The sequence below is a fragment of the Zeus faber genome (assembly GCF_960531495.2).
Source record: "Zeus faber genome assembly, chromosome: 5".
Taxonomy (NCBI): domain Eukaryota; kingdom Metazoa; phylum Chordata; class Actinopteri; order Zeiformes; family Zeidae; genus Zeus; species Zeus faber.
In genome coordinates this window covers 35,273,252-35,289,275 of record NC_137192.1, presented here as the reverse complement: position 1 = coordinate 35,289,275, position 16,024 = coordinate 35,273,252, and the positions used below count along the sequence as shown (strand labels likewise).

Sequence of the window (16,024 nt, the reverse complement as noted above, 5' to 3'; positions counted from 1 at the left end):
AAGGTTTGCCAATGGGCAAAAAGTCCTGAGTCAGTCAGAGTGGGACCCGCCTCAGTGTGTGTGTTTTATATGTGATTATAAATTGTGTCTGTGGTAGCAGTCTCTGAGGGTGTGTGTGTGTGTGTGTGTGTGTGTGTGTGTGTGTGTGTGTGTGTGTGTGTGTGTGTGTGTGTGTGTGTGTGTGTGTGTGCGTGTGTGTGTGTGTGTGAGTGTGTGTGTTTAAACATCCACAGCCTCTGGGGGTGAACTGTTTGTTCCACACTGATGGACGCCACCTGGTGTGAAAACCACAACTAACGACAATATTTCACAAGATCTAACATCATGGAGTATGGAGGTGGAGGGTGTGACCTCCACCCAGCTGTTGGTTGGAGGTCTGAGAAGCAAAGTGCGTCCGACCTTTAGAATGCGACGAAGAAGGGAAAGATTTCGCCACCTCCATCACACCAACATTTCATACTCAATCCCACAAACGCAAACAATTCACAGGAAGTCTCCTTCGTTTCCATGAAGAGTCGCAAAACGAGCCCCGCCCTCCTGCGGAGCAGCTCTCTCTCCATCCGATGCAGAGTCCGTATGAAGTTCTTCAACTTTTGACACAAACTCTGGATCAGACACTTCGACCGGAAGCTGCTGTTGCTAAGCAACTAAAAAGCTAGCGTTCGTGGAACTGCGTTTTAAACAAGGTAAATAAGTTCCATATTTGAAATAATGACGTTATTAACATTAACTTTGGGTGTCACCACATTGACGAACCATAAATCCCTTCATGTAAGAATGAATTGTGTCTTTTTTCTAACTTGTGCTTTGCAAACACTAGAGGACATCTGAAGTAAGGTCAACTCCACATTCTGCTGCTGCAGTGGAGCTCATCTGCTGCGACACAAGATCCAGGCACAGGCGCTACCACGGCACCAGAGGGCGCAGATCCAGACGCGGGCGCGGATTTAGAATTTGGATTTGGACCGTCATCGACAAATAAAGTTGTGTGCTGCCGAACCTCCGTTCCCGTTCCCTACTCAGAAGCACCGTGAAATGTTCACAACACACGATGTTGATCTAGTTCCAAAGGAAGCTTCTTATGACAGATTGTAAAATTTGGGGGCAAGCAGGCAGTGTTTCCTACTTCAAACCAAATATCCACAGACACTAACTGCAGCTCGGTCGTCCGGGAGAGCGAACAAAATTGCCTTGGAAGAACCAACTTCCCAAACTTCCTTCTACCGTTCTCTTGCCTCCGTCAAACCTCCGTCAAAGTTACTTTCTTAATCCCTGATCGACTAAAAAGAGTCCAAACTGCCTGATCCTTTTATCCGTGACGGATGAGCGATGCAGCGTTTAGGGGAGCCGAGTCCAACTTCCATCCCATCAGCATCACCAGAACTCTGTGAAACACTATGTGAATATGCAGATTAGCTCTAATTGGCCCGTTAATTAATAACCAATCAGGATTCACTTAGAGAGCTCGTTAAGGGCGGCTGCTCACTGCGCTGCCTCTCATCTATATGGTAATATGGGCTGGGGGTCTGGGGGGTCCGGCCTGTTTGGGGAGGGTAAAATGAGGACAGTGTGTGTGTGTGTGTGTGTGTGTGTGTGTGTGTGTGTGTGTGTGTGTGTGTGTGTGTGTGTGTGTGTGTGTGTGTGTGTGTGTGTGTGTGACTCCGTCCCTCCCGTCTATCTTCTCTCTGATCTGATATTATTCTCGTCATTTCACACTTTCACACATTATAATCTCATCAACACACTGAGTGTCGTTGTTGCTTAAACACTTTTTCTAATTAAATTCCAGACGGGGAACGTTCCTCATGCGCTGTGGAGTAAACTGGTGAGTTTCAAAAGAAACACTTTTGGTTCTTCCTTCGTTTAATAGCGGAGCAGCTGGTCTGTGGAAATGGGTTGTAATGGTTGTGCTGGTGCAGCAGTAAAACGCTGGTGAAGGCTTCATCAGTGACAGATCATTAGCAGAGTGATAACAGTATTAAACACCGCATGCATCCCAACAGCTTCAAAGGGTTGAACAAATAACAAAACAAATCCTAAATGAAGTGTGGGAGGTCTCCGTCGGTTACAAAACCAGGAACTTCACCAAGCAGCAAAATGATTGTTTTTTTGTATTTTTTTTTTCATGAATCTAATCAACTCACCCTTATCAATAAAGTCAATTTCATTTTTCATTTTTCATTTTGCTTGTTTGCTGAACGTTTCAGCCTCTTTCTGACCTGTTGTGTCTTGGCTTGACCTCTCCCCGGCGGGATTCAAAAGGCACCAAAGGATGTTTCCGCCTACGACAGTGAATCTGGTGTAGACTGGACCGCCACGTGCACTCCTCTTGTTTCATTCAATTAGGAAACGGAGTAAATTAAATACATCTATAATAAAAACACACAGCGCCGCGGAGCCGCTCCGCTGCGTGGAGATGGCGGCAAATGCCCAATCAGTGCACGCAAAAACCAACATGGAGTCCTGAGTTTCAGGGAATCAGAGAGGAGGAGAAGATGAAAGGAGGAGAGGAAAGGAGGAGAGGAAGGGAGTGGAGCAGGGATAGAAGCGAAATAAAAAACATAACATGAAGGACAGCAGAGAAGAAGAGAAATTAAAGGAGAGAATGTTACAGAGAAGGGCTGACAGAAACGAGGGAAAAAGAGGGAAGTAAACGAGATGGACATGAGGGTAGAGAGGAGCGAAGGAGGAGGAGATGGAGAGTCAGCAACTGTAACGTCCTTCCCACCCATCACCTCATCACCCCTTCTCTCTCTCTCTCCCTCTCTCCCTCTCTCTCTCTCTCTCTCCCTGCCTTAGGATTCCATCTCAGCCGCAGGGCGCAACGAATATTTTGGTAAATCCTCTTTTCTTTCTAGGTTTTGATTGGAATCTTTCAGGGAAGCACGCATGCCTTGATGACCATCACACTAAGAGCAGCCAAGCAGTGATGGATTAGCAGAACACTGCTTAAGGACGCCATAACACCGTTATGCATGTCATACTGCCACAAAGCTAATCCAGCCTCCCAGACCCGAACCACTGAGAAGAGTCTTTCAACGTTTAACTTTTCAAGGAAGGAGTCAAAATAAAGCAAACAAAATAAAAGCATGACACTGGCTTACACAAACACAAAACACTGCAGGAAGTGTAAGGAAAAGCAGATCCCGCAAAATGGGAATTGGTTGGCTGTTCTTGGCAATCTGGTAATCCAAAGAGAGCAAACGAAAAAGTGTGATTGAAAAGCCTTTCTTATGGATTGGATGGATATGGTCTATCCATGGTCTGTCCATGGTCTAGCCATGGTCTATCCATGAGGGTAGAGAGGAGCGAAGCGAGCGATCACCCCTTCTCTCTCTCTAGACCATGGATAGACGTCCATGGTCTACTCATGGTCTGTCCATGGTCTATCCATGGTCTACCCGGTGGCTGCCCAATGGCCACATAGGCTCAAGAAGAAGTCCTCTTGTAGAGTATATTTTTTCATATACTCCTCTTGGATTATGAGATTGGCAAGAACTCCCATCAAATTCTCATTTGGAAGAAGGAATTCATCGCATCGCGCTCATCATCGCATCGCGATTTCTGCTCCCGGTCTGAGCGAGCTAGAGGATAGAAAATTTGTGAAAATATGAATATTTGACCTCTAACTTCCAGTCAGATCGAGTTACAGCAGAACAGGGATTTTTTCGGAGGGACGTCCATGACCGGTGCCACTCACCTTCACATTTCTCCAGGATGTGAACCGTCTCGCCCACCTCCAGAGCCAGACCCTGGCTCACCGAGGCGCGGAAGTTACAGATCGCTGAGGAGGACAAAGAAAAAGAAGAGGAAGAAGAAGGGATGAGATCAAAAAATTCACCTGCGCACTTTGTTGGACTGTTCTGCAATTTATCGTTTCACAATTGAATATTTAATACTGATTGTCATGACAACATAACGTGGATGACTGGAACACCGGACAGATTAAAACAGAATCTGGAAAACACGGAAGAAACGGGTAAAGAAAACATACAATGAGATCAAATATGAGATAGCCAGAGCCCAGTGATAAAGGCCTGACTCCCCTCGGAATATGGAGAACTTGTCCAAAACCCAGATGCTGACTCAGCATAACTTAAGCTGCTTTTACACATTCGCACTGCAACCCTGAAATGATCCAGACATTACCCGGCGTAGCTGTATGTGTGAATGCAAACGTCCGAATCAGTTGGACTGGACATTACCTGGACTTCACCCAGCCAGCACCCTAGTAAAAAGTCTGTGGTATGTCCAACTGAGTGGTATGTGTGAACGGAGCAGGTGATTGTCCGGAGCATTCTCAGCGAGCCAGTGGGCGTGTCACCTGCTGATGACGTCTCTATCGTGCGTCAATTATTTACCTTTGTGTGGATGTTGGTGCAGGGAGCGTAGCTGCTGCGTACTCTTTTCTGCTTTCTTGATTATTCCTTTCCACTCTCTCGTTTATATTGCAAATACATCCAAATACATGGAGTATCTACGCATAAAGAAGATAAGTCGGTAGCATCGTCCACCATCTTGGGTGTGCTAAAATTCTGCAGCGTCATTCGCCATTGTGTCCTCTCCTGCCTCCTGCACGCTCTCCTCCACCGCCCCTCGTCCGAACAAAACAGAGTATTTCCAGATAGTGTAAGCACGTCTGACAGGGACATTCTGCGGTTGTGTGCTACATATGTGAAAGGGCAACTCGAGACAATGTCCAGACCTGATTATCTGGACATTGTCCGGAGTTCAAAAATATATGACAGCTTTAACATCCTGCCACTTCCGTAGCTTGTGTCTGAAAATGTGTCAGTCTCTGTGAGTTTGACACTCGGTCATCCTGGGGGTCTGACTCAGCGAGCTTACACTTCCAACAACACCCTCCATCACACCCCAACCTGTAAAACCACAAATCAGTGTAAACCCACAGGCACTTCGACTGTTCCATTCACTGAGGAATCTCTCTCTATCTATGTTGCACTGCACAGAATTCCTATCCCTTGTCCCCCGTCCCTGTCAGGGTTCGCCCGGGTCCTACCAGCATCAGCCACTAGATGCCGCCAGTACTGCCTTTTCAAGGTTGCTCTGCTTCACCTATTTCTGTTCCTGATTACCCTGCCTCATTAGGTTATATGTTTCACCTGTGTCTCGTTTGGTCGTCCCTATTTAGACCCTGTCATTTGTGTCCTCGGGCGCTCAGTCTTGAGTTTGTCTAACCTCATGACAACGCTCTTGTTCCAAGCTCCCGAGACTTCTTATTTGTTTTTGCCCAGTTTTTGTACTTGTTTTGAGTAAAACCTCTATTTTTGCCACCTCGCCTCTGCCTTGTTGTCTGCACCTGGGTTCACTCAGCATACCCCCTAACAGCAAGACTGAGCCACAACATGGACCCAGCAGAGAGCCAGCCTCCAGAGGTGGAGAGCCTGCGGGTGGCCTTGACGAACCAAGGGGCTGCGATTGGCCGACACAAGCGGGTTCTCCAACAAGTCCTGGACAACCTGCAGTCGCTCGCCCAGGCCGTCCAGCAGAGCCAGGCACAGGCTCCACCTATGGCCCCTGTGCCAGCGCTGCCTCCCATGGACCCGCGTCCTCCAGAGCACCGCGAACCACGACTGCCGGCGCCAGAGAGGTACGACGGTAACCCAGGGGGCTGTCGTGGCTTTCTGACACAATGCTCCCTGGCTTTCGAGCTCCAGCCGTCACAGTTCCCCACCCAGCGCTCACAGGTGGCATACGTGGTCACGCTACTCACCGGCAAAGCACTCTCCTGGGCCACAGCCATCTGGAATCGGCAAACCCCGGCCTGCTCCAGCTACCAGGCTTTTGCCGGGGAGATGCGCCGAGTGTTCGACCACTCAGTCAGTGGGAGGGAGGCGTCGACACGGCTACTCCGGCTCCGCCAGGGGGGACAGAGCGTGGCGGACTACGCCATCGCATTAAAGCCCTAAAGCCCTAAAGCTCCCTCTGGCACCTCTGGAGCATCCTCTCACGGTGACAGCCCTGGATGGAAGACCACTGGGTTCCGGTAGCGTGTGCCATCTCACCGCCCCACTTTGGCTGTCACTGGAGGGAAAACATTCAGAGGTAATCCAGCTCCACCTCATCCACTCTCCTGAGTTTCCACTGGTCCTGGGCTACCCATGGCTAGCCCGTCACAACCCACATCTGGACTGGGCCTCCGGGCGTCTCACCGAATGGGGCCCTGCCTGCCACACCACCTGTCTTCGTTCTAGTCCGTCTTCTCACCCTCTCGAGTCTCCAGTCCGTGTCCAAGCTCAGGCCCCTTCCCAAGCCCCTGCCCACTCCGGAGTTCCTGTCCGTGTCCTGGCTCCAGTCCGTATTCAAGGTCCCAGCCATCCCGAGTTTTCACGAGTGCCCCACGAGTATGCCGATCTGAGGGAGGTCTTCAGCAAGAGACGGGCCACCACGCTTCCTCCCCATCGGTCCTATGACTGCGCCATCGACCTTCTGCCTGGCACCTGCCCTCCTCGAGGACGTCTCTTCTCTCTCTCTGCCCCTGAGACTACAGCCATGGAGGAGTACATCTGGGGGGCGCTCACCTCAGGTTTCATCCGCCCTTCTACCTCCCCGGCGGGCGCAGGGTTTTTCTTCGTGGGTAAGAAGGATGGCGGCCTGCGTCCCTGCATTGATTACCGTGGTCTGAACAAGATCACGGTCAAGAATCGCTACCCCCTTCCTCTCATGTCCACATCTTTCGAGCAACTGCAAGGCGCCACCATCTTCACCAAACTCGATCTTCGAAACGCATACAATCTCGTCCGCGTCCGCGAGGGGGATGTGTGGAAGACCGCCTTCAACACACCTACCGGCCATTATCAATACCTGGTCATGCCTTTTGGATTGGCCAATGCTCCCGCTGTCTTCCAGGCCTTTGTAAACGACGTCCTCCGTGAGTTTCTCAACCGCTCCGTGTTCGTCTACATCGATGACATCCTCATCTTCTCCAGGACCCTTCCCGAACACATACAGCATGTGAGACAGGTCCTTCACCGCCTGCTCGCCAATGGCCTCTATGTGAAGCTGGAGAAGAGTGAGTTCCACGCCACCACCGTTCAGTTCCTGGGGTTCGTCATCACCGAGGGTCACGTCCAGATGGATCCAGCCAAGACCGAGGCCGTCCGGGACTGGCCACCACCCACCTCGGTCAAACAGGTGCAGCGCTTCCTCGGGTTTGCCAATTTTTACAGGCGATTCATTCGGGGTTTTAGCACTGTGGCAGCTCGCCTCACCGCCCTCACTAGGACATCCACAGCCCGCTTCGCCTGGACTGCGGAGGCTGAGGGGGCGGTCAGGGCTCTCAAGATGCGGTTCACCGCTGCCCCTGTCCTGGCCACACCAGAGCCTACCCTACCCTTCGTGGTGGAGGTGGATGCTTCCGATGTGGGAGTGGGGGCCGTTTTGTCCCAAAGGACTCACGACAGGAAGCTCCATCCATGTGCTTTCTTCTCCCGTCGCCTCACCCCAGTGGAACGGAACTATGACATAGGGAACCGGGAGCTACTGGCAGTCAAACTGGCGTTGGAGGAGTGGCGGCACTGGCTGGAGGGGGCCCAACACCCATTTGTCGTCTGGACCGACCACAAGAACCTGACATACATTCAGGATGCCAAACGCCTCAACTCCCGCCAAGCCCGATGGGCCTTGTTCTTCAATCGGTTCAACTTCATCCTGTCGTATCGTCCCGGGTCCAAGAACCTCAAGCCCGACGCTCTCTCCAGACAGTTTGACCCTCCTGAGCTGGTTGAACTCCCTGAGCCCATTCTCCAGAGCTCCTGCATCTTGGCTCCGGTCCGCTGGGGAATCGAGACGCAGGTCCGGCAGGCCCAAAGGAGGGAGGCGGATCCCGGCAACGGGCCCCCGGGTCACCTGTTTGTCCCGAAGGCTGTCCGATCACAAGTCCTGCAATGGGGGCATTCATCCCGCCTCACTGGCCACCCGGGGATCTCCAGGACCCTCGAGTTCCTCCGCAGGCATTTCTGGTGGCCTACCATGGAGCAGGACGTCCGGTCCTTCGTCGCTGCCTGCACCATCTGCACCCAGAACAAGAACCCCCGGTCACGTCCCATGGGGCTGCTGCATCCCCTTCCCATCCCCAGTCGGCCCTGGTCACACCTCTCAGTGGACTTCATCACCGGCCTTCCACCATCTCGGGGCCACACTGTCATCTTCGTTGTGGACCGGTTCTCCAAGGCTTGCCGTTTTATTCCTCTGCCCAAGCTCCCCTCAGCTCTGGAGACTGCTGAGCTCATGGTGCAGCACGTTTTCAGGGTGTTCGGCCTGCCCCTGGACGTGGTGTCAGACCGCGGTCCGCAGTTTGCATCCCGGTTCTGGAAAGCATTCCACCAGCTCCTCGGCGCCTCCGTCAGCCTGTCCTCCGGTTTCCACCCGCAATCCAATGGCCAGACGAAGCGGGTCAACCAGGACCTGGAGACAACACTGAGGTGCCTCGTGTCCTCCAACCCTGCCTCCTGGAGCGACCATCTAGTGTGGGCGGAATACGCTCACAACACTCTGCGCTGCTCTTCCACTGGCATGTCCCCGTTTGAGTGCCAGTTCGGGTACGTACCTCCTCTGTTTCAGGAGCAGGAGGCGGAGGTGGGAGTGCCGTCAGCCCAGCGGTTCGTCCAGCGGTGCCGACGGACCTGGCAGAGGGCTCGTCAGGCCCTGCTGAGGACATCCCGGCAGCAGCAGATCCAGGCCAACCGACGGCGCAGACCAGCGCCTATGCTCCGTCCGGGCCAGAGGGTCTGGCTGTCCACCAGGGACCTTCCATTACGGGTGGAGTCACGCAAACTCGCGCCACGGTATGTTGGGCCCTTCAAGATCGTGTGGCAGGTCAATCCTGCCGCATACCGTCTTCTGCTCCCCAGGTCCATGAGGATAAACCCCACCTTCCACGTGTCGCGGCGCCGACCGGTGGTCACCAGCACCTTGGAGCCCACCACGAGGCCTCCTCCGGCGCCTCGCATCATCTACGGTCAGCCCGCCTACACGGTCCGCCAGCTCCTGGACTCCCGCTGGGTCCGCGGGGCCCTGCAATACCTGGTGGACTGGGAGGGTTACGGGCCGGAGGAGCGCTCCTGGGTTCCGGCCCGGGATATCCTGGCCGTCGCCACCCGACACTCCCTGGAGGACTGTCAGGGTTCGCCAGGGTCCTACCAGCATCAGCCACTAGATGCCGCCAGTACTGCCTTTTCAAGGTTGCTCTGCGTCACCTATTTCTGTTCCTGATTACCCTGCCTCATTAGATGATATGTTTCACCTGTGTCTCGTTTGGTCGTCCCTATTTAGACCCTGTCGTTTGTGTCCTCGGGCGCTCAGTCTTGAGTTTGTCTAACCTCATGACAACGCTCTTGTTCCAAGCTCCCGAGACTTCTTATTTGTTTTTGCCCAGTTTTTGTACTTGTTTTGAGTAAAACCTCTATTTTTGCCACCTCGCCTCTGCCTTGTTGTCTGCACCTGGGTTCACTCAGCATACCCCCTAACAGTCCCACATAGTGAGTCGAAGTCCCACACTTGGATTACCTCTAGTTAACCACTGCAGAAGAGACATTATTCTAAAATCTGCCTATTATCCAATGGCTGTGAAGAAAGTGGGGAAGGCTGTCATCATGGGGATTGCGTTGGATGTCAAAGAAAACTCACAGTTCTTTGCTAAATTTGCCAGAGTTTTCAGATTTCGCCCAGAGGGGAACACACCGTGAAGCGACACAGTGCATGTGAGGCTCCCAGAGGGAAAAGCAGAGAGACGTGACGAGCTCAGGGGCAGACCAGAAATGTTAGATAGACATCAAATCAAAAGGTTTCGTCTGCCTCTCAGCATCGCTTCCTGTCCCACACAAACATACTCTTTGTCCCACATTAGGTTTGTTGGCATCTGGTCACCCGAGCAATGCATGTAAATGACACGTGAAAATTCCACTCCATTCCGCTGTGGCATGGCACCTCATGAGTTTCCATGTGTAAGCCTGCTTGTCAACTTTCAGCCAATGCTGTTTTGTGATGTGAAGTCTATGTGAACTGAACAGAATTAAAGGAAACAGATCAAAGCCACATTAAACAATACAATGACTATATTAAACATTAAAGGCCCAAGGGAGCGTCTTCAGTTTGTTCCCAGCAAGCAACGTGTCCCTTCATAGTGTTCTTAGGTAAGAAAACATACTACACTGAATGTCTCTGTGGCAGCTCCGCCAGCCACACCCCACCCGAGTTGTGTTTTCAGGGCCCTCCGACACAGAGGCACAGACAGAGTTTTTCGCAAACAAACCAGTTTATGGTAGAGAGTGGACAGATGGAAGATGAACACATGACAGAGGCTCTCCCTGCGTGTGTGTGTGGGGATGGGTGATCTACCTGTTGCTCGTTGATTGTTCTAACGCGCAACAGGTGTAAAGCCACCCTGATCCCGGGCCCAATTACCGAGACCCAAGACAGGTGTGGCTCCTTAAACCACATCACCCCCACACCACAGTCTCCTAGAATGTCTCCCAGACCGTCTTCTAGCTCCCAGACCATCTTCAAGCCTATAGACTGCCTCCTAGATTGCCTCCTTGGTCCTGGACTTTCTCCTAGCCCCAAGGCTGTCTCCTAGCTCCTAACTTGTTATATAATGCTTTTAATGTTGATTTGTCTTTCAGTGACACCTTCTCAAGGTTTCAACCTTTGTTTCCTCGACAGGGTTTTCCCAGGAGCTTTCTCTGTGTTGATACGAGGGGGCCCTGTTGATGTCTGTGTTAAATATGAGGCCTGTGAAGCCCTTTGAGACTGTCCTGTGTTTAACGGTTGTAGAAATGATCTAATATCTCTGGACGCACCGAAGGTAGAACTGGCTGGAGCCGGTGTTGTTCTGTCGATAGGAACCACCTCTAGCAACAGCGAACAGAGCCAGGGGGCCAGGTTTGAATTTAAGTGTCTCAAAAACAGAAAACCTGAATGGTGATCTTTGTGGTTTTTTTAACAAAGTATTTCACACAACGTTGTGTTTCCTCGTGCTGGGTCTCGCTGTGACTCAGCCTCCGAGACGGCGGCGCCGCTCAGCGTAACGTCCTGTGACACCCGTCGGCCGCCGCTCCGTCTGTTTGGCGGTGATTCCACCGTGGTCAGTGACTCAGAACTGTGGTGTAAGCAGTCAGCGAACAACAAACAAAGCGTGTTTGTCACTCAATATGTCACTGGAGGAGGCTGAGGACACTCTGGTACACTTTATTGGTGGAGCAGTGCACGGACGCCATTAAAACGCTTTTATCAATGATTCTCTCATTTCTAAAGGGACGCAAGCACATTATTGATCACATGGATTTGAACCTCGGCCCGTCGCCCCTGGTCACGCTCTACCGCTTGATAAAAAAAAGGCAGTACTGTATATCCAATTAATGGATGGTAGATGCACCTCAATCACTGAAAGTAAGTACTTTTACTTTAGGATGAAGTACACCTCTCAATACTCAGTAAATAGTAAAGACAGAATAAGGAAAATATACAAAAGGTTTCCAATTACTGGAACATTAAGACACATTTAAAACATCAAACTCAGAGACTGGAAAGTGAAAGAGAATCTATCCAGCTGTGACTTCATCACAACCCTCTCCGTCCCTCCCTCCCTCCCCCTCCCCCCTCTCTCTCATTGTTTCATCCTGTCTTCTCTGACAAATGTAAGATGATAAACGTCTTTTTTTCCAATTCCAAGGACGCAAAGAGTTGTTATTCACAGTTAAATCACTCCGTGAATTTCAGCACCAAGTCCAAAATGGAAAGGAGCAGCTCAGCAGGAGGGAACATGGGAAATAAAGGGGGAAAAAAACTAAAAATGTAAAATCTTTATTTCAATTATTATTTATTTGACATACTTTAAAAATCCCTCTGGGGGTTATTAGTTCTCTGCATTTCACCCATTTTAGTGACTGACCCATCCAGGAGCATTGGGCTGCCACGGAGCGGTGCCCGTGTCCAAGACTCCAACTGCAGGTCTTAGACGATGCCTTGCTCAGGGGCAGGAGGGTCGAACCCTGATGCTGCTGCTTTGAGGGCGGAGGAAACCAGAGGAACCCCACGTTAACAGAGGGTGAACAAACAACATGAAGACTCCACCCAGAGAGGCCGCTGTGACCAGGACCTTCTTTTTTTGGGGGGGTTTGCACCAACAACTGTGGGAATAAATGGGCGCAGCATCTGTGACGTCACCCATTGGTTTCAGAGAATCTGAAGAGTTTGGGCTTCGCCCCGTCGCCACCTTGGCAAGAAAGAGAAGAGAACCGATCTGAATCCAGGCAGCAGGACACACAAGAACAACGTAATCCAACAGTCCATAAAACACTGCACTCAATATGTTTAGCTTCATGGGCCATCGTGCACCATGTGCATCTTGAAACACCTTCAGTCCAACACCACCACCACCACCACCACCACCACCACCGAGCACATTCACCAAATGTCACTACTAACTACTAACTAAATATGAAATAAATCTGAGATATGAATAAACTGAAAGCAGCTCGTTGTTTCTGTTTCCAAGCAACGGCATGACCTGATAAATACCACAACACTGGAAAACCTAACTCAACGGTGTGTGTGTGTGTGTGTGTGTGTGTGTGCAGCGTGGGTCCATGTGTGTATGTGTGTGTGCACGTGTGTGTGTGTGTGCACGTGTGTGTGTGTGTGTCTCATGCACAAGTGATAACATGTAATGCCCTGTAGAGCACATCTTAATTAAGACAAGAAGATCATCATTTCAGCTGCACTGACAACAGCCACAGGAAGAGAGAGAGAGAGAGAGAGAGAGAGACAGAGAGAGGGGAAGAGAGAGAGAGAGAGAGAGAGAGAGAGGGGAAGAGAGAGAGAGAGAGCGAGAGAGAGAGAGGGGAAGAGAGAGAGAGAGAGAGAGACAGAGAGAGGGGAAGAGAGAGAGAGAGAGAGAGAGAGAGAGACAGAGAGAGAGACAGAGAGAGGGGAAGAGAGAGAGAGAGTGAGGGGAAGAGAGAGAGAGGGGAAGATAGAGAGAGAGAGACAGAGAGACAGAGAGAGAGAGAGACGGAGAGAGAGAGAGAGACAGAGAGAGAGGGGAAGATAGAGAGAGAGAGAGACAGAGAGAGAGAGAGAGACCAAAATAGCAGCTCATCCTCCCCCTCTCTGTGTATGAAGTCAACCATGGTCATCCAGCTTTTTATCCGTCTTTGATGGCAGCACTCGGACTCCCTCCCCCCATCCCTCATTCCCTGCCTCCCTCCCCATACCCCTCGCTCACCCCATCCCTCCATCCCTCCCTCCCTCCCTCACGCGCTCCCCCCCCCCCCCCCCCCCCCATCCCTCCGTCCCGCATCCTGTCGTCGCCATCGGCAACAAAACTTAATTTGATGGATGCTGAGCAGGGCCGGGAAAGGAAGGGTGAGACAGGGAGAGGAAGAGGAAGAGAGAAGAAGGGAAATACATTGACTGTCATACGGAGAAAAGGGAGAGATGAAGACAGGGAGCAGGAGAAAGAGGGATCGCCCAGAGAGGAAAGGTGGAAAAAGAAAAGAGAGAGAGAGGGGGAGGGAGGGAGGGCATGGGAATGAGAGAAAGTTTTTTTTTGTCCTCTAATGAAGTGATGGACGCACCACAAAGGAAGAAAAGCAGGATGGGATTTTAGGAAGAGGAGACCTGAGGAGAAGGGATGGAGGGATGGAGTAGTGACAGGATGGAGGGATGGAGGAAGCGGGAGACATTCATATAAATTGAGATGATTCAAAAGCTGGGGGGAAAATACTGAACTAATGTATGTTTGAGTCATACAGGGTGAGGCAGAGAGAGGGAGGGAGAGACTGTCCTTTACTTTCAGTACGTCATGTCACAGAAACTTGATTAGGAATGGAACCAAAAGACAACAAAAACAGAGACAAACCACAGGAAACCACAGCTCAGTAAGAGCACGTCTCTCTTCAGAAATAACCAGGTAGACAGGGTCTGTTGGTTTCTTCAGCAGGTTTGAGACTGCAGTTCACTATAAGGACCTTTGTAGCCCAGACTTCCTCCTTTGTACAGTTTACCTCCTTAGAGAGAGAGAGAGAGTGAGAGAGAGAGACACTTGTGAAAGTGTCCAATTTGCCGGTCAGTTTGTAAAACTCAAACTCCACCCTGAGGCGGCTGAGAGCCAACCAATCGTTATCTGGGCCGGATCTACCGGACCCCTGACCCCTCACAGTGTTCTTTTTGCTTTCCAAATGGCCAGCTTGGCCACCCCTGAAACAGTGTTCACCAGGACATGGACAGATTTGTTTGACACAGTGTAAACAGGACCGAAGATAAAAAGTTTAAAAGAGAAGCTCTACCCCAGACCCCGAACCCACCGCTCCAGCAGCCAAACAGCCCCTGCAGCCCAGAACACAGAACAAATAGGTGCTGCAGCGTCTCCCTCTCAGAGTACAAGATGCATCCCACCCCTGTGCTGGGATCCAGGTGTCACATCCCACTCCTGTGCTGGGATCCAGGTGTCACATCCCAGTCCCGTGCTGGGATCCAGCACGGGACTGGGACGCCCCGTAGGACAACTGGGGTAGCAGCCATTTGCACCTGGACAGTCTGGCACACACCTTCTCCACCACACCCTCCAAGTTCTGCAGCTGGTACTGCTCCGAGCCCAAAAACACCCCCAAAACCTTCCTTCCTCCCTTTTCCCACCTCAGGCCCCCTGGTAGCTCAGGAGGCGTCTTCCCCTCCCACCTTTTTTCCCAGTTTACCTGAGCAGACGAGGCCGTCTGATACATCCCTAAGCAAGCCAGCACCCCCCGGACGTCATCCTGGTCGCTAAGGAAAACACTGACATCGTCTACATAAGCGCCGACGACCGGCGACGGCCCCTGTGGCAGCCCCAGCAGGGAGGGCCCAATTAGCCCCTTGAAGTGTGCAGAAGAGGTTCTATAGCAAGGGAGTAGAGCTGCCCAGAGATGGGGCAGTCCTGCCTCCTCCATCTCTGTACGGGGAGGGGATGGCTCCACCCCCATCCACCTTGATCAGGCAGGAGGCTTCCCTGTACAGGAGCTGCACATAGTTAAGAAACCCTTCCCCAAACCCAAACATCTTCAAGGATGAAAACAAAAAGCCATGGGAGAGAGAGAGAGAGACAGAGACATTGTGTACAGTACAATATGTCTGTTATAGGAACATTATTAAAATGTGGACGCTGGAAGGATAAAGGAAATGATTGCTGCGTTGCTGTCGATGCTGAGTGTGTTGAGCTGCTTCAAACTGTCATTAATGACACTTCACTGAAGCTTTCCATCCCAAACATCACTGAGTGTGTGTGTGTGTGTGTAGAAAGTGTGTCATGGGACATACGGTTGTGTGACCTACGCCCTGGGCGTGCACCCTGGTAATCCCTCTGTTGGAGGCTAACCCTCCACAGCCTGTTCAGCCTGTGCAGCTTGTCTACAAATAGAAGCTACAGCACATCATAAAGGGGGACTGGCTGAGTTACTTCTCCACCAAGTGGAAGTATAATCATTTGTAAAGCCAGGCCCTACGGTACATGAACACTATGTCCACACAGCCCTCGTTTATCTCAAGATAACGTACAGACAGACAGTTGTATCACTGTATTACACACAACTAACTGAATACAATAATACACTGAGAAGGATTTATAACTAGTATGACTTGTTTCTTACCAGTATAACTAGTTTATAATTAGTATGACTAGTTTAATAACTGGTTTGACTTATTGTTAATATTTTGGTGGCACGGTAGGAATCCCGGAACGATCCAGGTCCTTTCTCTGTGGAGTTTGCACACACAGAACCAAATATAACTAGTATGTGTAGTTAAATTACTAGTATGTCTAGTTGTATAACTAGTATGTGTCGTTTAATTACTAGTATGTCTAGTTGTATAACTAGTATGTCTAGTTGTATAACTAGTATGAGTAGTTGTATAATTAGTATGAGTAGTTGTATAACTAGTGTGTCTAGCTGTATAACTAGTATGAGTAGCTGTATAACTAGTATGTCTAGCTGTACAACTAGTATGAGTAGCTGTATAACTAGTAAGT

The 16,024-nt window shown here is 50.8% G+C and overlaps 1 protein-coding gene across 1 annotated transcript in view; it reads right to left on the bottom strand.

The window, feature by feature from the left end:
- The window catches only part of LOC307230336 (dedicator of cytokinesis protein 3-like), a gene marked incomplete at both ends in the record, with an annotated part of 128,695 nt that overhangs the window by 77,125 nt on the left and 35,546 nt on the right, over positions 1-16,024 (bottom strand). The window contains 1 exon segment of the mRNA XM_080000642.1: positions 3,701-3,784. Within this exon segment, the coding sequence (XP_079856768.1) occupies positions 3,701-3,784 (84 nt within the window).